The sequence below is a fragment of the Sturnus vulgaris genome, chromosome 5 (assembly GCF_052056855.1).
Source record: "Sturnus vulgaris isolate bStuVul1 chromosome 5, bStuVul1.hap1, whole genome shotgun sequence".
Taxonomy (NCBI): Eukaryota; Metazoa; Chordata; class Aves; order Passeriformes; family Sturnidae; genus Sturnus; species Sturnus vulgaris.
The window spans coordinates 71,755,982-71,774,254 of record NC_142247.1 but is presented as its reverse complement, the minus strand read 5'-3'; the positions used below and the strand labels follow the sequence as shown (position 1 = coordinate 71,774,254).

The window sequence follows — 18,273 nt, the reverse complement described above, 5'->3', positions numbered from 1 at the left end:
GTGAGAGTTACTCACCATATTAATCCGAATGTTCAAAGAGTATATTTATTGAACCATCTTTAAGTAAATAGCTATATCTTAAGAGCAAAAAAACTAAAATCACTTCATACCTTGTGCAACTCATCGTAAACCAGCTGATGGGCAAACCTTGGGCAGGGCTCCTCTTCCTGAAGGCTTTTACCTGGATTCTCTTTTGCTGCTTGGTCATTCTTATAGACACAAGACCTGAAATTCAAAGCAGTAAGGAATTATTAGTTGTACCTACAGGAAGCATGAAAAGTTGCTGGAAGGTACAAATGATGTAAAACACCAATGATTTTCTTACTTTTCTCTATGTTGTCCTTTATTACCCCATCCCATTCTTAGTTCTACAAAATACCCAGCCAGCAACCAGAGATCACCTTGGCTGAAAACAGTCCTCAAACATAAGCCAAACAGGAAAAAGTTCTAGAAAATCATTTGTCATGAGCTTTGGGTATCTCTTCAGACATTACATTATTTGCCTACAGAACTGTCAACACAAAGTATTTTTTTATTATGGAAAAAAACATCTTGGACCAAGTAGAGCCTTAGACCACAGATTACAGCAGAGGTGGTATTTCAGTCAGCAATTTCTAAGCAGGCATAAGTTTTAACTGAGAATTCACTTCTAAAAAACAACATTCACATCTTTTGAAGTGATTGACCCCACTTTAGAAGAGGTCTTGAACACAAAATCTCTGCCAGCTCTGGAAAGAAACAGTGGCAAGGAGCTACTAAGTACAGCTCAGTGAACAAACCAGGAGATATTTTCTCAGAATATCCCATCTGGCACAGAGATTTCTCCATCACCACTCACTTAGACCAGTTTCCTCAGTTTCTAAGAACTAGAGCCATGTACACTGCAATTAACAACTTACACTGGACTGAATTTGCTGCACTTGTCCTGAAGCCTGGCCTTGAACCCTTCCTACAGGAAAAGCCTTTTATAACTGCTCACTTCCCCTCATCTCCTCCACCTGGCTCCAATAACCATGTTCACATGATTTCTCTCCCTCATTTGGATTATTGCCATGGTGCCTCTAAAGACAATGGGAAAAAGAGGTGCCTCAAGGGAACTCAGCTGTCTTCCACAACTTTCAACAATTCCATGCTTAACAGAGGTGACAGTTATCTTAGGGAGACAGGACTGCTTTCTAAATAAAGTTGGTGTGGAAATCAGAACTTTGGACTTACCAGCTGTTCCTCACAATGTCATAAATCCAGAAGGAATTCCTTACGTTCTCTTCCCTCTTCTCTTTGTCCTTACTGAGCCCTGATAAGACGTGGATTTCATTCAATTCAGGATCAATGGTGGCCCTTTGAGTGAAACCTGTCATTGGAACTGAGAAAAGAAAATAAAAGTTACATGCTGGAAACAATGGAAGATGCAGGAAGGGATGCAAACATCAGGCAAATGAGTTTCCTTCTCCCTGCAATTCAGCAGATCATCATCCACAGGCCAGCTTCTTCCCTGTTAGAGCCAAGTCCAATGAAAATTCTCCTCTTCCTATCTCTGACTCTTGGAACAAAAAACAAATCGTTCTGAGAGCTGCTGTTTCCTAGGAAAAGATATGGACAGAGTCATTTGGGAGACTAGCAGCTCAGAAATGAGGATTAAGCTGCCTAACATAGAGCTAAATGACCAGATGACCCTTACAAATATGAATGGAGTGATTTTGTTATTATCTCATCTGTAAAAGGAAGCATTGATTCCAGAAAGCTTAATTGCAAAAGCTGGGAAACTCCAAAAAACTCAAGATGACCTCACAATTCTATAGAACACAACCCTGCAGGACAAAGATGTCAAAGAAGCTTTTTGTATTTTCTGAATAGTTGTGGCGTAATTACCAAACTATTCTTCTGTCCCACCTTCGGATTTAGAAATATGGTGAAATCCTGCGGATTCCAATACTTTTCATCATAATTCCCCGAAAAAAAGGTCAGCAAATTTGTTTGGCAGTCCTTTTTGTTTGTTGTGTAATTCCCCGTTTCCTGTTTCCCTAGGCAACCATCCTTCCAAAATGTATTTGTGAAGGGCACGTGATCTTTGTTTACAGATCCTGTTTGTCTCCTTTCTCTTTCTGGGTCAGTTTACAAAGGCTGGTAAAGGTTCCTGGCCTTCGGTCAAGATTTTGGCATGAAAAATTCTCAGAACTCTTGTATTTTGCAAATTCTTCCTTGCAATTAACTCGATTGCACCCATGGCCTAGAAAACGAGCCCAACATTAATAAAGCATTTAATATTGCCGCTGGGGAATACACAAAATGGTATTTTGGAAACCCATTCTGTAACTGGTTTCATTCTCACGCTTCACTCCTTTCATTTGTTAGGCAAGCAAAGCAATAAAGGAATTTAAAAATTCTGAGTAGAATTTGGTTTTCTACAATTTTAGCCCCTGGTGAAGAATTTAGCAACACCACAAAACCTAAGCTTTCTTTAAAAAAAAATTAAATGCTTAATTCTCATGTAAATTTAAACAGAAACTGGAATATATTTGGCTAACTCATTCTCAGACTCCCTTTGACAAAATACTTCCTTATGATTTTAGAGGAGGAAGAGGCTTTGGTGCCCTCATCAGCATAAACCTGTCTACTTTGACCTCCAATTATGCCACAAAGTTTAAAAGAAAAATTAATCCAGCAAATGGGTGGTAGAAAAGAGAAACAAGTAAGGGAATAATACTGACACAGCAATGACTACACACCTTGTTTTATCTGCAAACCACAAAGAACTTATTTTTTAAATAAGGCAAATGAGGACTGTGAAAATCATCCCATAAGGAAATTCAGAACAGAAAGATGACTATAGACTAAAAATTGTTCATTTTTGAAAATATCGTGCAATGTGTTTGTTTGTAGAGTCAGGGACTAAGTTGCTGACCCAAAAGGATTAAATTCAAGGCCTGTTTGAGACATTTCTGGCAGGAGAGCCATCTAAATTTGATCAGCAATGCTAATGCACATGGAAAATGTCTTTGCAACCCTATCTGCTGCTTTGAACATTTGAGACCACGCTGGGAATATTACAAAAAAAAAAAGCCCTGTGCAAATCTTCAGAGCACAAATACCTCCTTGAAATGAAAATTATTATAATCATGAGGAACATAGCTGCTCTATTACCATTGATACTCAAAGCATCTGAAACTTGTCTGTGGAAGTCCCATCCCTCCTCCTGAAATGTTGTTAAATAAATTAATTTTGTATCTCGTTTATGCTCGATTTCCCGAAGCTGAAATTATTATTTAAATAATGAAGGAGGGAAAAGCTGCCAAAGTTCAGTGCTAGTGGTTTTTTCCTCTTGATATTAAGAATAGAATTCATCTGCAGCAACTGCAATCAAACCCAGATTCAAGTCAAGTAATTTCAGGCTTTCCTCAGTTGTAAATCAATCTCTTCTTAAGACTGTTTGAAATGCAGAATGCCTAGAAAAGTATCAGAAATATAAATCCCCACATTTACCAAGGGCCAAAGACAAGGAGTAACTTGCATAAACTCTGTGACCTATCTAAGCAACTGTGTAGAAATTGTATTTAAGTAGTGCTTTAGGCAAGAAAGAGTTGACATCTGGTCTTTTGCAGAGTAGGACAAAATGAGAAAGTTGGATGCAGCGTCATTAAAATACCTCAAAACACAAATTTGATAAACAAGTCCCTGAAAATAAATAGACAGTAAGACAAGATACTACACAGTGAGCAGGAGAAGCTGTGATGTTTTAAACTCAACAGAAACATCAAAAAGATGTTTTCCAAGGAAGTCTGAGCCTTGTTAGAGCAAAACGGCTCCATAAAAACCTCAGGACTAAAATACTTCCACTAGGGGGTAAGAGAGGTTCATCATCTGCAAGTGCAGCAGACTGGCAGGAAATGTTGGACAGAATTCAAACGAGAATGGTTGGAGTATTAGAGAGGGACACGGGCTGGAAACATTGGAAAAATACTTGTGACACTTAGGTAACAAAATGTACGTTGGGAAGGAAATCTAATTCTACATGGGCAAAATTGAACCTGTAAAAATGGGTCTATAACAGTGACAATAATTGATTGCTTAGGACATATCTTTTTTAATTTTAGGACTTGGGAGAATAAAGTCAAATAACAAGGGGTGAGAAGCAGAGCACTTCCAGATCTGTTATTTGCAATGTACTAGATCCAAGGGGTGAATGAAGTGGGGAGAAAAGCTCCATGCAAATTCCCTCACTTGTGCTTCTTCACAGGGATGTAAGATCAGCTTTGGAGCAAATCCCCACCAATTCCACACCTTTCAGGACAACTCCTGGGTCAGCTGTGGGCAGCCAGCTCCAAGGACAAAGCAGTGACTGAGGACTTGGCCCTGGGTGTTTTGAACACGGGCCTGTGGCTATGTGGTATTAACTTGGCTCCTATGACAATACATCACTTATTGAAGAGGAAAAGATGTAGAGAGAAATCACTGAACATAACACAATCCCAAAAAAGTCTAGAAGATGGTGAATGTTTTTCCTGTACTACTGACTCTTCTTCCTCCTTAATCTCATTAACCAGCCCAGGGTAGAAAGGCAGTAACTACCTGAAAATAAGAGATCTGAATCCTCGCTCAGAAACTTAGTATTTTCATTCATATTTAATCAGTAAAAATTAAAAGCTTGTGCCCTCAATATTTAAAAACAATATTCAGCCACACAGCCTGGAGTTTGCAGCCAGTTCCATAAGCAAGCTGTAATTCCTGAGCAAGCTCTGAGGAGATGTTGTGGAGCTCTGTATAGTGTAATTTTCATTTAAATACAGAACATGGGAAAAGTTTTTCTCCCAAAGTGACATCTAACCACGGAACAGCCACGTTCCCACTACCACAGTCCTTGCTTACAGGAGTTTATGGGATCACAGTGATCATTTCAGCCAGCTGAATATTATTTGGCTTGTGTATGCAAACAGCTACAGTTCTTTCAAGCACAACCTTGGCTGCTGCCAGTATCGAAGCAAGAAAACAGCTTTTACACAGAGACAGAGCCTGCAAAGCAGGAAACTTAAATTCAGGGAATTCTAGGGTGGTTTGGGTTGGAAGGGACCTTAAAGATCATCCAGTCCCACCCTCTGCCATGGGCAAGGACACCTTCCACCACCCCAGGTTGCTCCAAGCCCCATCCAACCTGGCCTTAGACATTTCCAGGGATCCAGGAGTAACCACAGCTTCTCTGCATCCTAAAGTCAAATTTATGGTTACACAGATGTGGTTCTTACAGTACTGGACAGCATTTTGGAAATTAAATCTCATCTCTTACATTTGAGGACATACTATAGCAAATTTTTCAACATGCTTTGAAACACAACAGTGGCAAAACAATGCTATAAATGAATAGTCTACAGACCACACCAGAGGGATTCATGAAGGATTAATAAGGGAAGCAAGTTCACTGACAGGATTTTAGTGCCACCTGAGTTATGAAACCCTTAGAACATGTGACTGACAGTCTCATTGCAAGTATCTTCCCTCCTTGTGATGCCTCGTGACTACAAAATTGGGAGAAAACTTCATCACATGGATACTGCTGCTCACCAGAACCTGGCACCTCCAGTGGATTAATTTTTAAAAAGTTTTAAGTCTGCAAATTATTCCATGCCACTCCTTGTAGTTCCTATAAAGCGGAAGCAGCACCTCCCCCAGACTTTAACGGAGCAAGTCGTGGTGAGTGATAGCACCAGGCCAGCTGTTGACACAGCAAGATAATGATTATCCTCTTGGATTTTTCCTGATGAGACTGCATCTGGCAGTCTGCCAAGGAGCAGCTAAGGAGACCATCTGAACAGTTTGGTTGTCATGTTGACAAAGCAACAATCCAATGTCCAATGCTCGGCTGTCTCTGAGATTTTGGAAAAAAAAGATCACTCAGTAAACCTGAATGGAATTCTGAGCTATGGCAGCTCTGCAAGGCATCTCTAGGATCTGGTAACTGCCTGCCCCCCTCCTCACCTTTACAGGCAGAGGAAAGGATTTGGGGATTAGTTCAGAGAAGCACCTCACAAGATGAAAAGCACATGAGGTCCCTCACAAAACAAAATGCTTCCATGGCAAGGGATGTGCTGGCCACTGGCAAGACCTTACCTGAACACAGGTACAACATGCCAGGTGTCACTAGCAGGTGATGAAAATGGGATATTGAGGCTGCCTGTGTGAGCTGGATCCCAGCCATGCTGAGCCAGCTGTACAATCTATTTGGATTCATGTTTTTCTGACTTCGCCCTGTTTCCCAGGCTGGGCTGTGTCGCCTCTGTCCGTGGTACTTATCCATGAAATTCCCCATCCATCAGGTGCACAGCTCTGTATGTGAAATGGGCACCTGCCCAACAAGAGACCTGGCAGCTTCACTGGTAGCTTAAAAATTAGGCTTAGCTTTAAAATCTGTAGGCTGCCCTTAAGAACCACTTCACCGCTACAACAAGCCACAAGAACTTATTTTAAGGCTTGGTCACATTTGACTTTGGAAGTTACTTGATGCCAAGGGATGTTAAGATGCTCTGCACATCCTCTTGCAGAAGGAAATTCTCCCTCTGAGCAGGAGCTCTGACACACCACCTGAGTCAGGGCCAGAGGGGATTATCACAGGAACCTCCACCGCAAGTGTTGCCCTCAGAGCTGAAATGACTGCCCACAATTAGTGACAATCCATGACTAAGAGACTCAGGAAAGCTCCCAGTCCAGCCCTTGGGGACAGTTGGGACTGGTGGCATCTCCAGACCACCTGTATCCTTCAGATAAAATACATAATTTTTATTTGTTGCTTGAGTGTTGTTCACGTGCTTTTTAAAGCAATTAAAATATAAAACTGCTCTAAAAGTGATTCCATCAACATGAATATTTCTGTCTCTCCTCCAAACACAAACTCTATTCAACAGTACTAGAATTCCTCTAATTTGCACCTCTGTTGCCTTCTTTCACGTCCAACACATCACCACAGTTGCATGTCTAAATTTGTTAGAATCGTGTCTTTTACTTCAAATTAAGAAAATCTAAGTGATACTTATCACCCATCATTCCCAAACACATCAGGCATCCAAGGAGCTGGTCATAGGATCAACATCAGAGGCACAAACAAAAGCAAAGAAATGCTGAACAGCACAAATATTTCAGAAGATGAGAGCAGCAAAATCAACATATCATTACCATGGTTTTACAGCATTGCAACAACTCTGTGTTACTGATAACCCTTATTATCCATTTCACTACTTTTTTAAAAAAATACCCCTACTCCACAAGATATTTAAACAAACGCACAATTACGTTCTTTTAGAAAGGGTAAAAATCAAAATAGCTCAACTAAGAATAGAACTGAATGCCACATGTGAGCCAGGAACAAAATGTAATCATGGGACTTTATAGGAACATTTAGGTCAGGCATCCTCAACTTGACTCATCACACTGAGCAGCTTAAAACTTCACAGCGACCAGGCAGGCAATCACTTTGTTCAGACAGATCAAAATGGTGTATCACTACCTAACAAGAGCACAATAAAGACTTACTTTTTTGGGGTGAAAATAGTGCTGTCAACATTTGCTGTCTGAATGTAATAAGCATTTTGTTCTCTTCCTGTTAAAATGCAAATTATCCCAGCATTTTCTTTCAAAAGCAATGGAAACGTTCAAATCTGTTTGTTTACTTTCCACACACAGGAGAACAGTAAACCAAAAAAAATCTACTCGTGAATTATTTCCAGTGAGTCATTTTCTTATTAAAAAAAAAAAAATTAAAACCTCTATTCATCACTTCAGGGACTGTGGGAATGGGAAGAAGGGCTAAAAATTTACTTAATTTCTCATTTACTTCACTGAACGTGGCAGTTTATGTATGAAAAGCAGAGCTCAGTGTCCTGACAAACTCATTATATTTAAATCTGAAGTATACAAAGGTGTCAGCTTAAAGCCACAGGTTTTCAAGCTTCTGGATATGAAGACATGTAGCTTGAAAAGATCAAAATGGCAGAATGGTACTAATTTCCTGGGGGAAAAAAATAAATCAGTTCTTTAAAAGCTCTAAGGACAACAAAGGGAGCGTGGGTGTGTGCAGAGCAGCATCAGGCAACGTGCACCTGAAAAAAGGAGACTGTCAACAGTGAGCTGGTTCTTTCTTGGAAGCACTTGAGTAAATAAATGATTCCAGAGAATCAGAGCTTGGGTACTTTTCTCCCTTATTGGCATAACTAAATTAACGAGCAAACAATAACTTGTCACCACCAATAATTCACTTCAAAACTTCAACAAAATTACTTGCTAAAAGTTAAACCTGATCAAAAGGAGGAGGGCAGCCTAAATTCAAGATTAATTACCTTCCTGGGGTTTTAGTAACTGGAAGAAGAGAAGACAGGGACTGAATATAGAACACATGAGATATACTCGTAACTTCTGTCCCATAGTGTAAACGGTGCAACTCAAATTTCAAATTCTGACTTGTAGGATGAAGATCAGGGTATTTGTAACAGGAAAGTGATGTGCCTATACATGCAGAAATGCTTTTCGGGAAGAAAGGAACATTTTTGTCTGTCATTTGAGGAGAAAAGGCATGAAATCGGTTCTTTATGGTTGTGTTACAGGCCTTCGGGGTGTTTTTAAAGACTTCTGTCATACAGAACTACACACAGTAGCTCCAGTGCTATGAATCACACAGAACTGAAGCCCTGTTCCCTCTCCTCCTTCCTTTTTTTTTTGCCCCTTTCTGATATTTATTACAAATATAACAGGACAACAGATTGGTCTCATCTCTCTGGTCAAAATAACTTCTGTCCCTCTACTCCAATTCTCTGTCTCTGAGCACCCCACCTGCCCTTCTGCAGGTTATCTCTAATTTATGGTAATTTTCACTTAGTGAAAACCAGAAAAATAAAAATTTGCTTTCTCCTTTCCAGGTTCAAAAACCTTTTTTCCCCAGCTTTTGTTTCCAGAAGAGCTATTCTTAGTTCTTATTTAGCTGGTTTGGGCTTTTTCTTTTTTTTTTTTTCCTTTTAAGGTGTTACGTGGTTTCATGCATCAATTATTTGTATTGTGCTCAAGATGGAGTGTCAAGTGACAGAAGGGAACAGAAGAGCTGGCATAAGTTTAATCTGTACAGTGTGGAGTTTACCTGGGTATGGAGAGTTAGTTGAGGATGCCAAGCTGATCCCACAGGTTAAACCTGGCCTTTCACCTACATACTTCTCCTTTTACAATATTTGATCTTTCACAGTATATTTCTCTTATATATATATATATATATATATATATAAATAATATACAATATATATATTATACTAGTATATTGTACTAATGGAATGAAATGATTCTGTAGTTATCCTCTTACCCATCCCTGAATCTTTCTTCGTGCCATCTGAGATAATGTCCACGTGGTCACTGTCCACATCATAACTGAAGAAGTCATTCAAATAAGTCTTTGATCTCTGGCCACCAAATACGTATAAGCAGCGGTTTTTCTGGCATGGGGGGAAAAAAAAAAAAGTCTTTACAAATTCAAGACAGTATGTTGGTCAACTGTGATCATTAACAGGAATATTTATCATAGAATCATAAGTGGTTTGGGTTGGAAAGGACATTAAAGCCCATCCAGTTCCAATCCCCTCCATTATCCCAGGTCACTTATCCAGCCTGGCCTGGAACACTTCCAGGGATTCAGGGGCAGCCATTAATGAATCAAAGAGGAACAGAAATGTCTCTTCTAACTTTAACATCATTGTGCACAGGTAATTGATGCAGCCCTGCCTCATCCAACTTTAACTTCAGAACATTAAAGCAGCAGCTCATCTTTCAAGTTTATTATGAAAGAATTAAAAGGCTCCATCTCTAAAATCCATCATAATATCGCTGTTAAAAACACAACAGAAACAAAAGACAGAGTGTAGGAGAAACCATCCAGGTACCAGCACATTACTAAATTCAGTATAGGCAAATGACAAGGAGCAAGCCAAGAATAACACGTTTATTGCTTCTTTCAAGTCTGCCAAGTGGAAAGTCCGTAAGAGGCAGATTATTTTTCTTTCAAATGGCTGAGAAAACAGAAAAGGACTTAAACTTCTATGACCTGTGCTTACAGAAACCAGTATTCTTACATTTACCACGGACAGAGCCTCAGAAAAAAACCCCTGTTTTTGAAAGATCCTCAAGTCCTTGTGCAGAATTTTGTGTGGCAATGTTTTCCCACCAGATTTTAAAGAACCATTCAAAACAAAAATAAAACTGAAAGCTCAGAAAAACTGTAACAATTCTGATCTTTCACTTGAAAGGGCAAGAGAAATAAAATCAGCAATTTTTTTCAAATTGGTGGGTTTTGAGTTGGTGGTATCAGTAAATATTTAAATGTCACAGCATTGATTAAAATTCTCTTTAGTTCTCTTAAATAGACATGTGGTTGATGAACACAACTGGAAAGGCAATGGAAAGTGGTTTTTTAATACCCAACATAGAGTAAAATGCTATATACACCTCACTCCCACCCTTCTGCTTCTCCATGAGGCTCTGAATGAAGTGGCCATACTGTTTACTATTCCATTAAAATCAACTCTTTTAAATTCACCTTGATTTTTACTTGAAATTTTATTCAGTTGGAGTCGTGAAAACTCCAAAACTTTCAGCACGTCCTGCACTTACCAGGGCAGCATCAGAATGTCAGCAAACTTCGAATTAACTGAAACAACACATCACTCAGGAGATTAAAGAGCTCAAAATTTGCAAGAAAAACCAAAACCAGATGTTCTCCTTAAAGTCAGACATCGTAAATCAAAGTAGGGTGTGGACACTCACAGAATGGAACAACATGCAGTGTCCTATCCGGGACTGGATATCCTCGGGTCCGGCGTTGCAGGAATCCTCCCTCAGAAGTTTCCACGTCTGGCACTGGCAGTCAAAAGCAAACAAGCCACTGAACTGGGGCTCACTGGCTCTGCTGTCATCCACACTGCCATTGCAGGTCAGAATTCGGCCTCCAAAAGTGTAGATCATGTGTTTTTCAGAATCCATGCACATCTGCAAGAAGCAGGGAAGCAGTTTTTTAAGCTGGCACAGTAAGACCTGAACACTCTTGAGATCTACCATTTAACACCCCTCTCCTGCAAGCAATGCAGGGGACAGTGCCCTGCACATCTCCTGAGCCTCCAACAAACAGAAAAGGACACACATCTTCATGGTTGTCAGGTCTTCATCTCATAAAAGAAATTGAAAACACAAGTCTAATTTCTAGATGCCATTTAATATGAAAAAAAAAAGACTAAATGTATCCTTCATCACCTAAACAACCTGCTGATTTCAGGGAAAAGTACTTGAGAGTCTTTCACAAGGATTCACAGGGTTCTTTTTCCATAGATCCATAGATTCCACAGAAAAGATCCATGGGGGTGTTTTCAAGCTACGTCCTTATACCCAGAGTTAAAAGAGTAGCACCTTTGGCAAAGGTTGTGCAAGGGAGAAATTCAAAATCTCTGCTAATTTATTGCCCACCAATCAACTGATGCAAAAATCAGCTTGTGATTTGTTACTGAGATTCCATCCCCAGCACACATTTACTGTTACCCTCATTACTGGAACACAAAGTGGAGGCATAACTTGGCCAAAGATTCCTCATGGGAATGCAGCAGAAATATGTTTAATCTCCAAACCTAAACTGAGGTTATGGCACACATGAGAAGCACTGCAGGACAAATCAAAACCCCCTGACTCTAGGTGATGGTTTCAGACAAAGTGCAAAGCAGAGGGTTATAGAATACCAGAGGGGGGAAAAAAAAGCAAACCAATAAACAGACAAGATTACAGTAAAATAGAGATGCTACTCAGCAAAGCCTACACAAAACAATTCTAGTGCTGCACATTTCTGAAGGTTAAATAAAAACTGCTATCACAGTAGGTGCTGAGGGAAAGAAGAGGGAGAGTCGCAGATTGATAGAAGTCAGTGAAGCCCTTCTTCCCTGAGAGACTGAACAAGAAAAAAAGGAATAATTTCAAGAGGCAAGCAAGGTACCCAGAGTAGCCTTGCCAGCTGACAATTTCCTTGTGCCTCTTGCCCAACACCTGGGAGACTGGCACTGGTTATTAATAGAACAGAAAGACTGATTGGCTTTTGTTCTGCAGACATGGTATATCTTTAATTTTCAGTGTCAGCAGGAAGGCACATTGTGCTGGCAAACAACAGCTTTGGTTACAAAACAGTCAGTACCAATAAAAGCTGATCTTGGGCTGCTTTAAAAATGAGTCCTGATGTGCTGTTTCTTGGCGATGCTTCATAAAAAAAAAAAACATCAACTGAGAACAAAATACCTTTTTCCAGTAGACAAAAGCCAGTGAACACAACATAAGTAAAGAAGTTTTCAAATTGAGCACGTGGACAGATGTGACTTTTTAAAGGATTAGCAGCCATTCCTCTAAGGTGCTTCAAGGTCTACAAAGAAAGCACATTCTACAATTTTTAAAGGTAACCAATTTGGAAAGAATACTGCTCCTGTGTTGGCCTCATTCCAGCAGCTTGCTTGGAGTGTTCTTCCAAAGGTACCACACACAGCTTTGCAAGTTGTTCCCCAAGGCCCTCCAGGCAAGGCAGATCTGCAAACTCAGCTCAAGGAGACTGATTAACACCAGGTGAACTGTGCTTTGAGCTTTAATAAAACGTGTCTTAATAAAATGCATTTGTTTGCAAAGGTTTTTATGATTCTTCTGACTCTGTTTGATTAGAGCACCAGCAGCAAGTGGCATTGAGCAGCAATGCTATTAGGATTTAATTGAGTGCAGATCACACCTTCATCCCTGCTCTGTTACCTGGCACAGCACCTCAAAATCACAGAGACTGTGATCAAAACTGACTTTTAAACGCTGAGAATTTGCAGTGGGAGGATGAAGTGTGGCTGACCTGATGATCAAACACCAGCTTGGGGCCTCCATCTGCTGCAGTGTCCTCGCTCAGCAACATCCAGGTGTTGGTGTCGATGTCGTAGCGGTAGAAGTCACTTTTCAGGGACTTGCTGTTCCTCACAGAGGAATCCAGGTACCGCCCCAGCGTGTAGATCTGCCGCCGCTGGATGTCAATGCACATCTTGTGACAGGACCTGGCACTGGGACCACTCTGAGAAAGCAAAGGACCACAAAAATCAAGAGAAGAACGGATTTAATATTGCTCCAGGTAGGTCGCTAAGGGAAAATAAGTATTAGCAGCAACTAGAAATCCTTGGGGAATTCAGGAATATCTGCTTGTAATCAAATACAGGATTAATATATAAATAACTACAAGAACACATCCCATAACTTCTGTCCTTTAGAAAGACACCAGCAAAAACCTTAATGTACTTGTCACAACAAACTGATAATTTGAACCTTTTTAGTCAGATTCCTTAGAAAACAGACAATTTCTCCCAGAAGTGATTCTCAGAGGCGTGTGAAAACTACTTGATCTTTTAAAATAACAGAAGTCGATGCACATGAGAGGCAAATTAAGATGTCACAACCTATAAATAACTACACAGGAAGAAGATTAAGAAGTGCTCTATTACAAGAGCCTCTGTTTTATTAATAGGCTGTTTTCTAACAGATCATAAGCAGACACTCCCCCAAGCAATCACATCCCGTAAAGGCTCTGGGAAGGTAACAAAAGCACTCCCTGTCCTTCACAAACAGATATGGCCCTCCCAGCCTCCATCTGAAAGAAAGTTTCCCACGGGATGCAAAACTGCCCTGAGTTATGATCTTCATGAGAAACACACAGAGTGCCCCATGTCAAATTATTATGGGCTTAATCCATCCAGGAGTGCTCAAGTTAAATCACAGAGTAATTTATTTAATGATATTATGATGATGATTATGCCGGCCTGGGCAGTTTCCATTCTGCTTCCCAAATCTCATTTTAAGGGCCTTCATACACTTTTTCTTGAAGCATGAGAGTGAGGTTCTGGTACATCAAAACATTAGAAATCAAGGTTTGCAAAGCCTTATGTACAAAATATCAGACAAAAGAAAAACATCACATCTTGCATATAGATCAATTCTGTAATTTATTTCGACACAATTGGGTGACAGAATACAGAGAATGGTTTCCCACTGACAGAGGGCAGGTAGAAATTAGATATGGGGAAAAAATTCTTCTCCATGAGGACGGTGACCCCTGGCACAGGTTGCCCAGAGAAGCCGGGGCTGCCCCTGGACCCCTGGAAGTGTCCAAGGCCAGGTTAGACAGGGTCTGGAACAACCTGGGACAGTGGAAGATGTTCCTGCCCATGGCAGGGGGTTGGAATGGGATGATCTTTAAGGTCCTTTCCAACCCAAACCTTTCTGGGATTCTATACCAAAAAATCTATTAAAAACTTTGAAAAGTAAAGATTAGGCAAGTAGACACAGACATAGCAAATCTTTAAAATCATTATTGAAGACTTATAGTTAAAGAAGAGTAACCATATCACACCAAATAATCAGCACAATAGTTGCTTTGTGTCCAAGTATTGCCTTATGATAAAATCTTCATAATTGTACCCTTTCACTTACATTCTACTGAAATTTAAAGTACACTAATGGAATGTACATCACTAAATTGGATAAAACAAGAAAGGAAGCATTACATCTTTGTTGTCAAAAGCCTTTACTATTCATGTTACAAAATTCAATTTCTTGATTAAGCAATGGTTCCAGGAAACTGTTTACAGTAACTCAAAAGACCATGTGAAGAGGTGAACTGAATTGTTCATATTTTGTAAATATGAAGCATTATATCAGCAATGATTACAGCTTTGAGGATTTGTTACTTCAGGGTAATTAAGATAATTTTATTTTCTGGAAAAAAAAAAAAAGTACTGATAGCAGTGAAATATTAGCATAAAACCCTGAAATGCAGCAAAAGCTCATTGATTGCCTTTGGCCACACAGAAGAAGATAACACAGAAGGCAACAACACAATTTACTTTGTTCCTTGAAAATACAAAAACAGTTTCTTGCAGAGGACCCTGTTCCAAACACCCGGGGGAGTTCCTTGCATGAGAAGCACCAACCTGTGCACTCACAAAGGCAGGCCCTGGCTCACAAATAAATCACCCCAGTGTGCAAAGTCCATCCCAAGCCATGGAGCTGGGACACTGAGGGATGTGGCACCAGTCCCCTGCCAATGAGCACCTATTTACCCTGGCACAGCTGCCCTGTAGGTGAGATATGAGGACCCACCTGTGCTTTCTGACCCTCCCCTCTGGAAGGTCACTGCAGTTTTTTCATGGAATTGGACAATTTAAGAATCATCCCCCCACTCCCTTACCTCTATGCAGACTAAATTAAATCCTCCCAAACTTGTTCAAAGAATGTCTTTGGCACTTTCAGGAGTAAATCTTCAATTTAGCAATTTCCTTGCCACGAAAAGCTACATGATCAACCACAATTTGTCTGAGCACAGACACAAGGCTGAGACACTTCACAACTCAAAACTCATTTCAAGGCACTTGCACCAACAACACAGTTGCTACACTAAATATACAACATACAGATTAATTTAAAATGAGAAAAGAATTCAGAAAAAATACCTTTTTTCTTTAATTACGTCCTGGCCACGTGTCACGCAGTAATATCTGCTTCCTTAAAGAGTTGTTAAGGTTAACATTTCATCTCTACAGACACAGAATCTTCATCACCTCAAGTTCACCCAAGAACTTCAGCTCCACCAAACTGCAGAGCCTGCCATAGTATGAACTATCTCTCATAATACAGGACACTTCATCCAATTTGAACTCTGTTCTCAAAGAAAACTGGAGTTCTGCCTGCACACCACTCACAAGATCACAAGGAACCTGCCAAAGTTTCTTCCTTAGCCTACATGTTTACCAAAATGAGTAAATAACTCCATTAACAGTGATACACACTGGTTTGACATTTAAGGCAGAAAAGGAGAAAGGTCTAAGTTTGTATTCACTTCTGAGTTCAGCTTGACCATGGCAGCCCTTACAGCTCATATGTACTTCAAAGAGGGACACAAAGTCCATTTACAAAGACACTACAAAAGAGTAAAATGCTTTGAGGCACATGTGATGAATCAAGTGCCCGTGGGTGGCTGTGAACGTTCATCCAAAGCTGTGTGCTCCATGTGGTTACAACAGCAGCCTGTTGTTCACACAAGGAACACACTGCCACAACTTGTCATGGACACAGCGATCCAGTAAATTCAAATGGGAAAGTTTGTTGATTCCACAAGTGTTCAAAGAATCTGACCCTTTAAAAGCAATGAGTGAGAAAAACTGACTATGATAGAGATGACTCTCTAACCCCAGGCTGAAAAGATCAAGCATGGCCAGAGGGCAAAAGAACAACCTTTTGTCCCCCTGCCAGGATGTTAGGCTGGTCATGATCCATTAATTAATGTCCCAAGTTGAGTGGATCTTACTAGAGATCTCTGTGTCCTTCTTCAAACTCAGGCCTTATCACCAATACACAGTTTTGACAAGCTGCTTTTGTGATTATCTGAACTAATAACAAACACATGCAAAACTCCTCACCTCTGGAAATCTTCAAGGTCAGGCTGGATGGGGCCCTCAGCAGCCAGGCCTAGTGGCAGGTGTCCTTATCCATGGCAAAGGGGTGAAACTAGAGGGTTTTTAAGGTCTGTCCCAACCCAAACCATTCTGTGATTTTATGATTAAGTACTATAGATCTGATTTCTTCTACGTTGTTACACATGGAATCCACATTTTTGCAGATGAAGCTTCATGATCTGATTGACTGAGGTAGTGGAGGTGTCACCTCCCAAACAGAGCCCATCTTCCATAAGACTCTAAAAGTCACATCCAGCAACAGCATCCAAACGACCTGAACAAACACTGGCTCTGGGGACTCCTTCCAATTCTCATCAGAAAGCTCCTGGCACACACACTGCAAAAACCACACATGAAAGGGGCTTGTGACTGGACTAAGTCCTTATTCAGATGGCAAGCAGGGTGTCAGGCTGCTTTGGCCAGTGCCTCAGCTGCTGCCAAGGCTGTGATGGCAAGAGGAAAGCATTAGCATATCACATTTCTAACCTACAGGACACCAAACAATACCAAAAACTACTAAGCACAGGCACTGTTGGGTTTGTGTGGGACTCAGTAAGTGCTTGCACAGAGCCAGGAGTGACCTGAACAAAGTGGCTCTGTGCCACCCAGCCCCACCATAGAATGAGCAGAGCACAATAACAGCTAAAACAGATTAAACAGCTTGTGCAGGGTCCTGTTTGGAAGTGCTACAAAACATCAAGCTTTATGCCCAGCTCCAAAGCTCTTCCTCAAACAGGTTGGTGTTGATGCAACTCCTCCAGTCTCCACAACACAGATAAATGCCCTGGTGAGGGTGGGATGGTGGGGAAAGGAAGAGAGGCTGTATGGCCAGGAGCACTTAAGACAGGCTTTCAATCCTTTAAGCACCTAGGGCCAAATAGGATTTTTAGGTTTCGTCAGTGCTACACGAAATTCAATTGTGCAATGCCAAGTGAATACACAGTATACTTTATGAAAAGCCTTCTCAACATGCTAAGCCACTTTATAAAATCTAATTAGAGCTTTCTTCATTTAACTTGCAAATGCTGAAAGCAATTATCCCACTTAAGGACTAACTTACAAAACGTTTTCAAAAAGCAACACAACAGCACCAAGAGACAACACCGCCTCCTTAGAATAATTGATTTGTTCCTATACAAGGGAGAAAGGAATGGGACTCAACTCCCTAGGGTAGGGTCTGCTCAAATCACTATTTATGCCAGAATCAGCAGGCATAATCTTAGCAAGAGCGTCCCAGCACGCTACACTAAGGCACAAACATGACAGCTTCCACTTTTCTGGTTTGTTTTGAAATCAATGTCCTATGAACCTCCTTTAATGTGAACATGACCGCAGGAAGCCGGTTCCACTGCCCATCCCAAACAAAAACTGGGGGAGCTTGGCTTCTTCTGGTTATCATAACCTTTTGCAAATAAAGGGGTTTCAGTTGCAAGAAAAATCTGTTTTATTCAGTCCAATCCAGATGAAAAACCTCAGGAGCAAGTCTGGATCCTGTTCAAGAGTCAGGGCAATAAAAACAAAGAACAGCTGACTAATTCTCCGTTCTTGGTCCTGTAAAAGACTGAGTGGAATGTGAACACTGCCTCCAGTATGAAGTTCAAAAATAAGCGTCATGAGGTAAATGCTCTTGTCCTAAAGCAAACTAGGACGAGGACATAAAAAGACACAAACAACCTACTTTGTTTCCAGTCCTGAGAGCAGCCTGTCAGGCAACAAATAGTCCCTCCTGCCTACACACTACTGCAGAGATTAATTGCTC

At 40.6% G+C, this 18,273-nt stretch overlaps 1 protein-coding gene across 3 annotated transcripts in view; it reads right to left on the bottom strand.

Annotated features, from left to right (window-relative positions):
- Positions 1 to 18,273, bottom strand: part of MKLN1 (muskelin 1) — a 93,084-nt gene that overhangs the window by 14,478 nt on the left and 60,333 nt on the right. For all 3 annotated transcript variants that reach the window (XM_014882541.2, XM_088165987.1, XM_088165986.1), the window contains 5 exons: positions 12,872 to 13,084; positions 10,780 to 11,001; positions 9,326 to 9,455; positions 1,216 to 1,363; positions 111 to 225 (listed from right to left, as the gene is read on the bottom strand). In XM_014882541.2, coding sequence (XP_014738027.1) covers positions 111 to 225; positions 1,216 to 1,363; positions 9,326 to 9,455; positions 10,780 to 11,001; positions 12,872 to 13,084 — 828 coding nt within the window. The remainder of the gene's footprint in view (positions 1 to 110; positions 226 to 1,215; positions 1,364 to 9,325; positions 9,456 to 10,779; positions 11,002 to 12,871; positions 13,085 to 18,273) is intronic.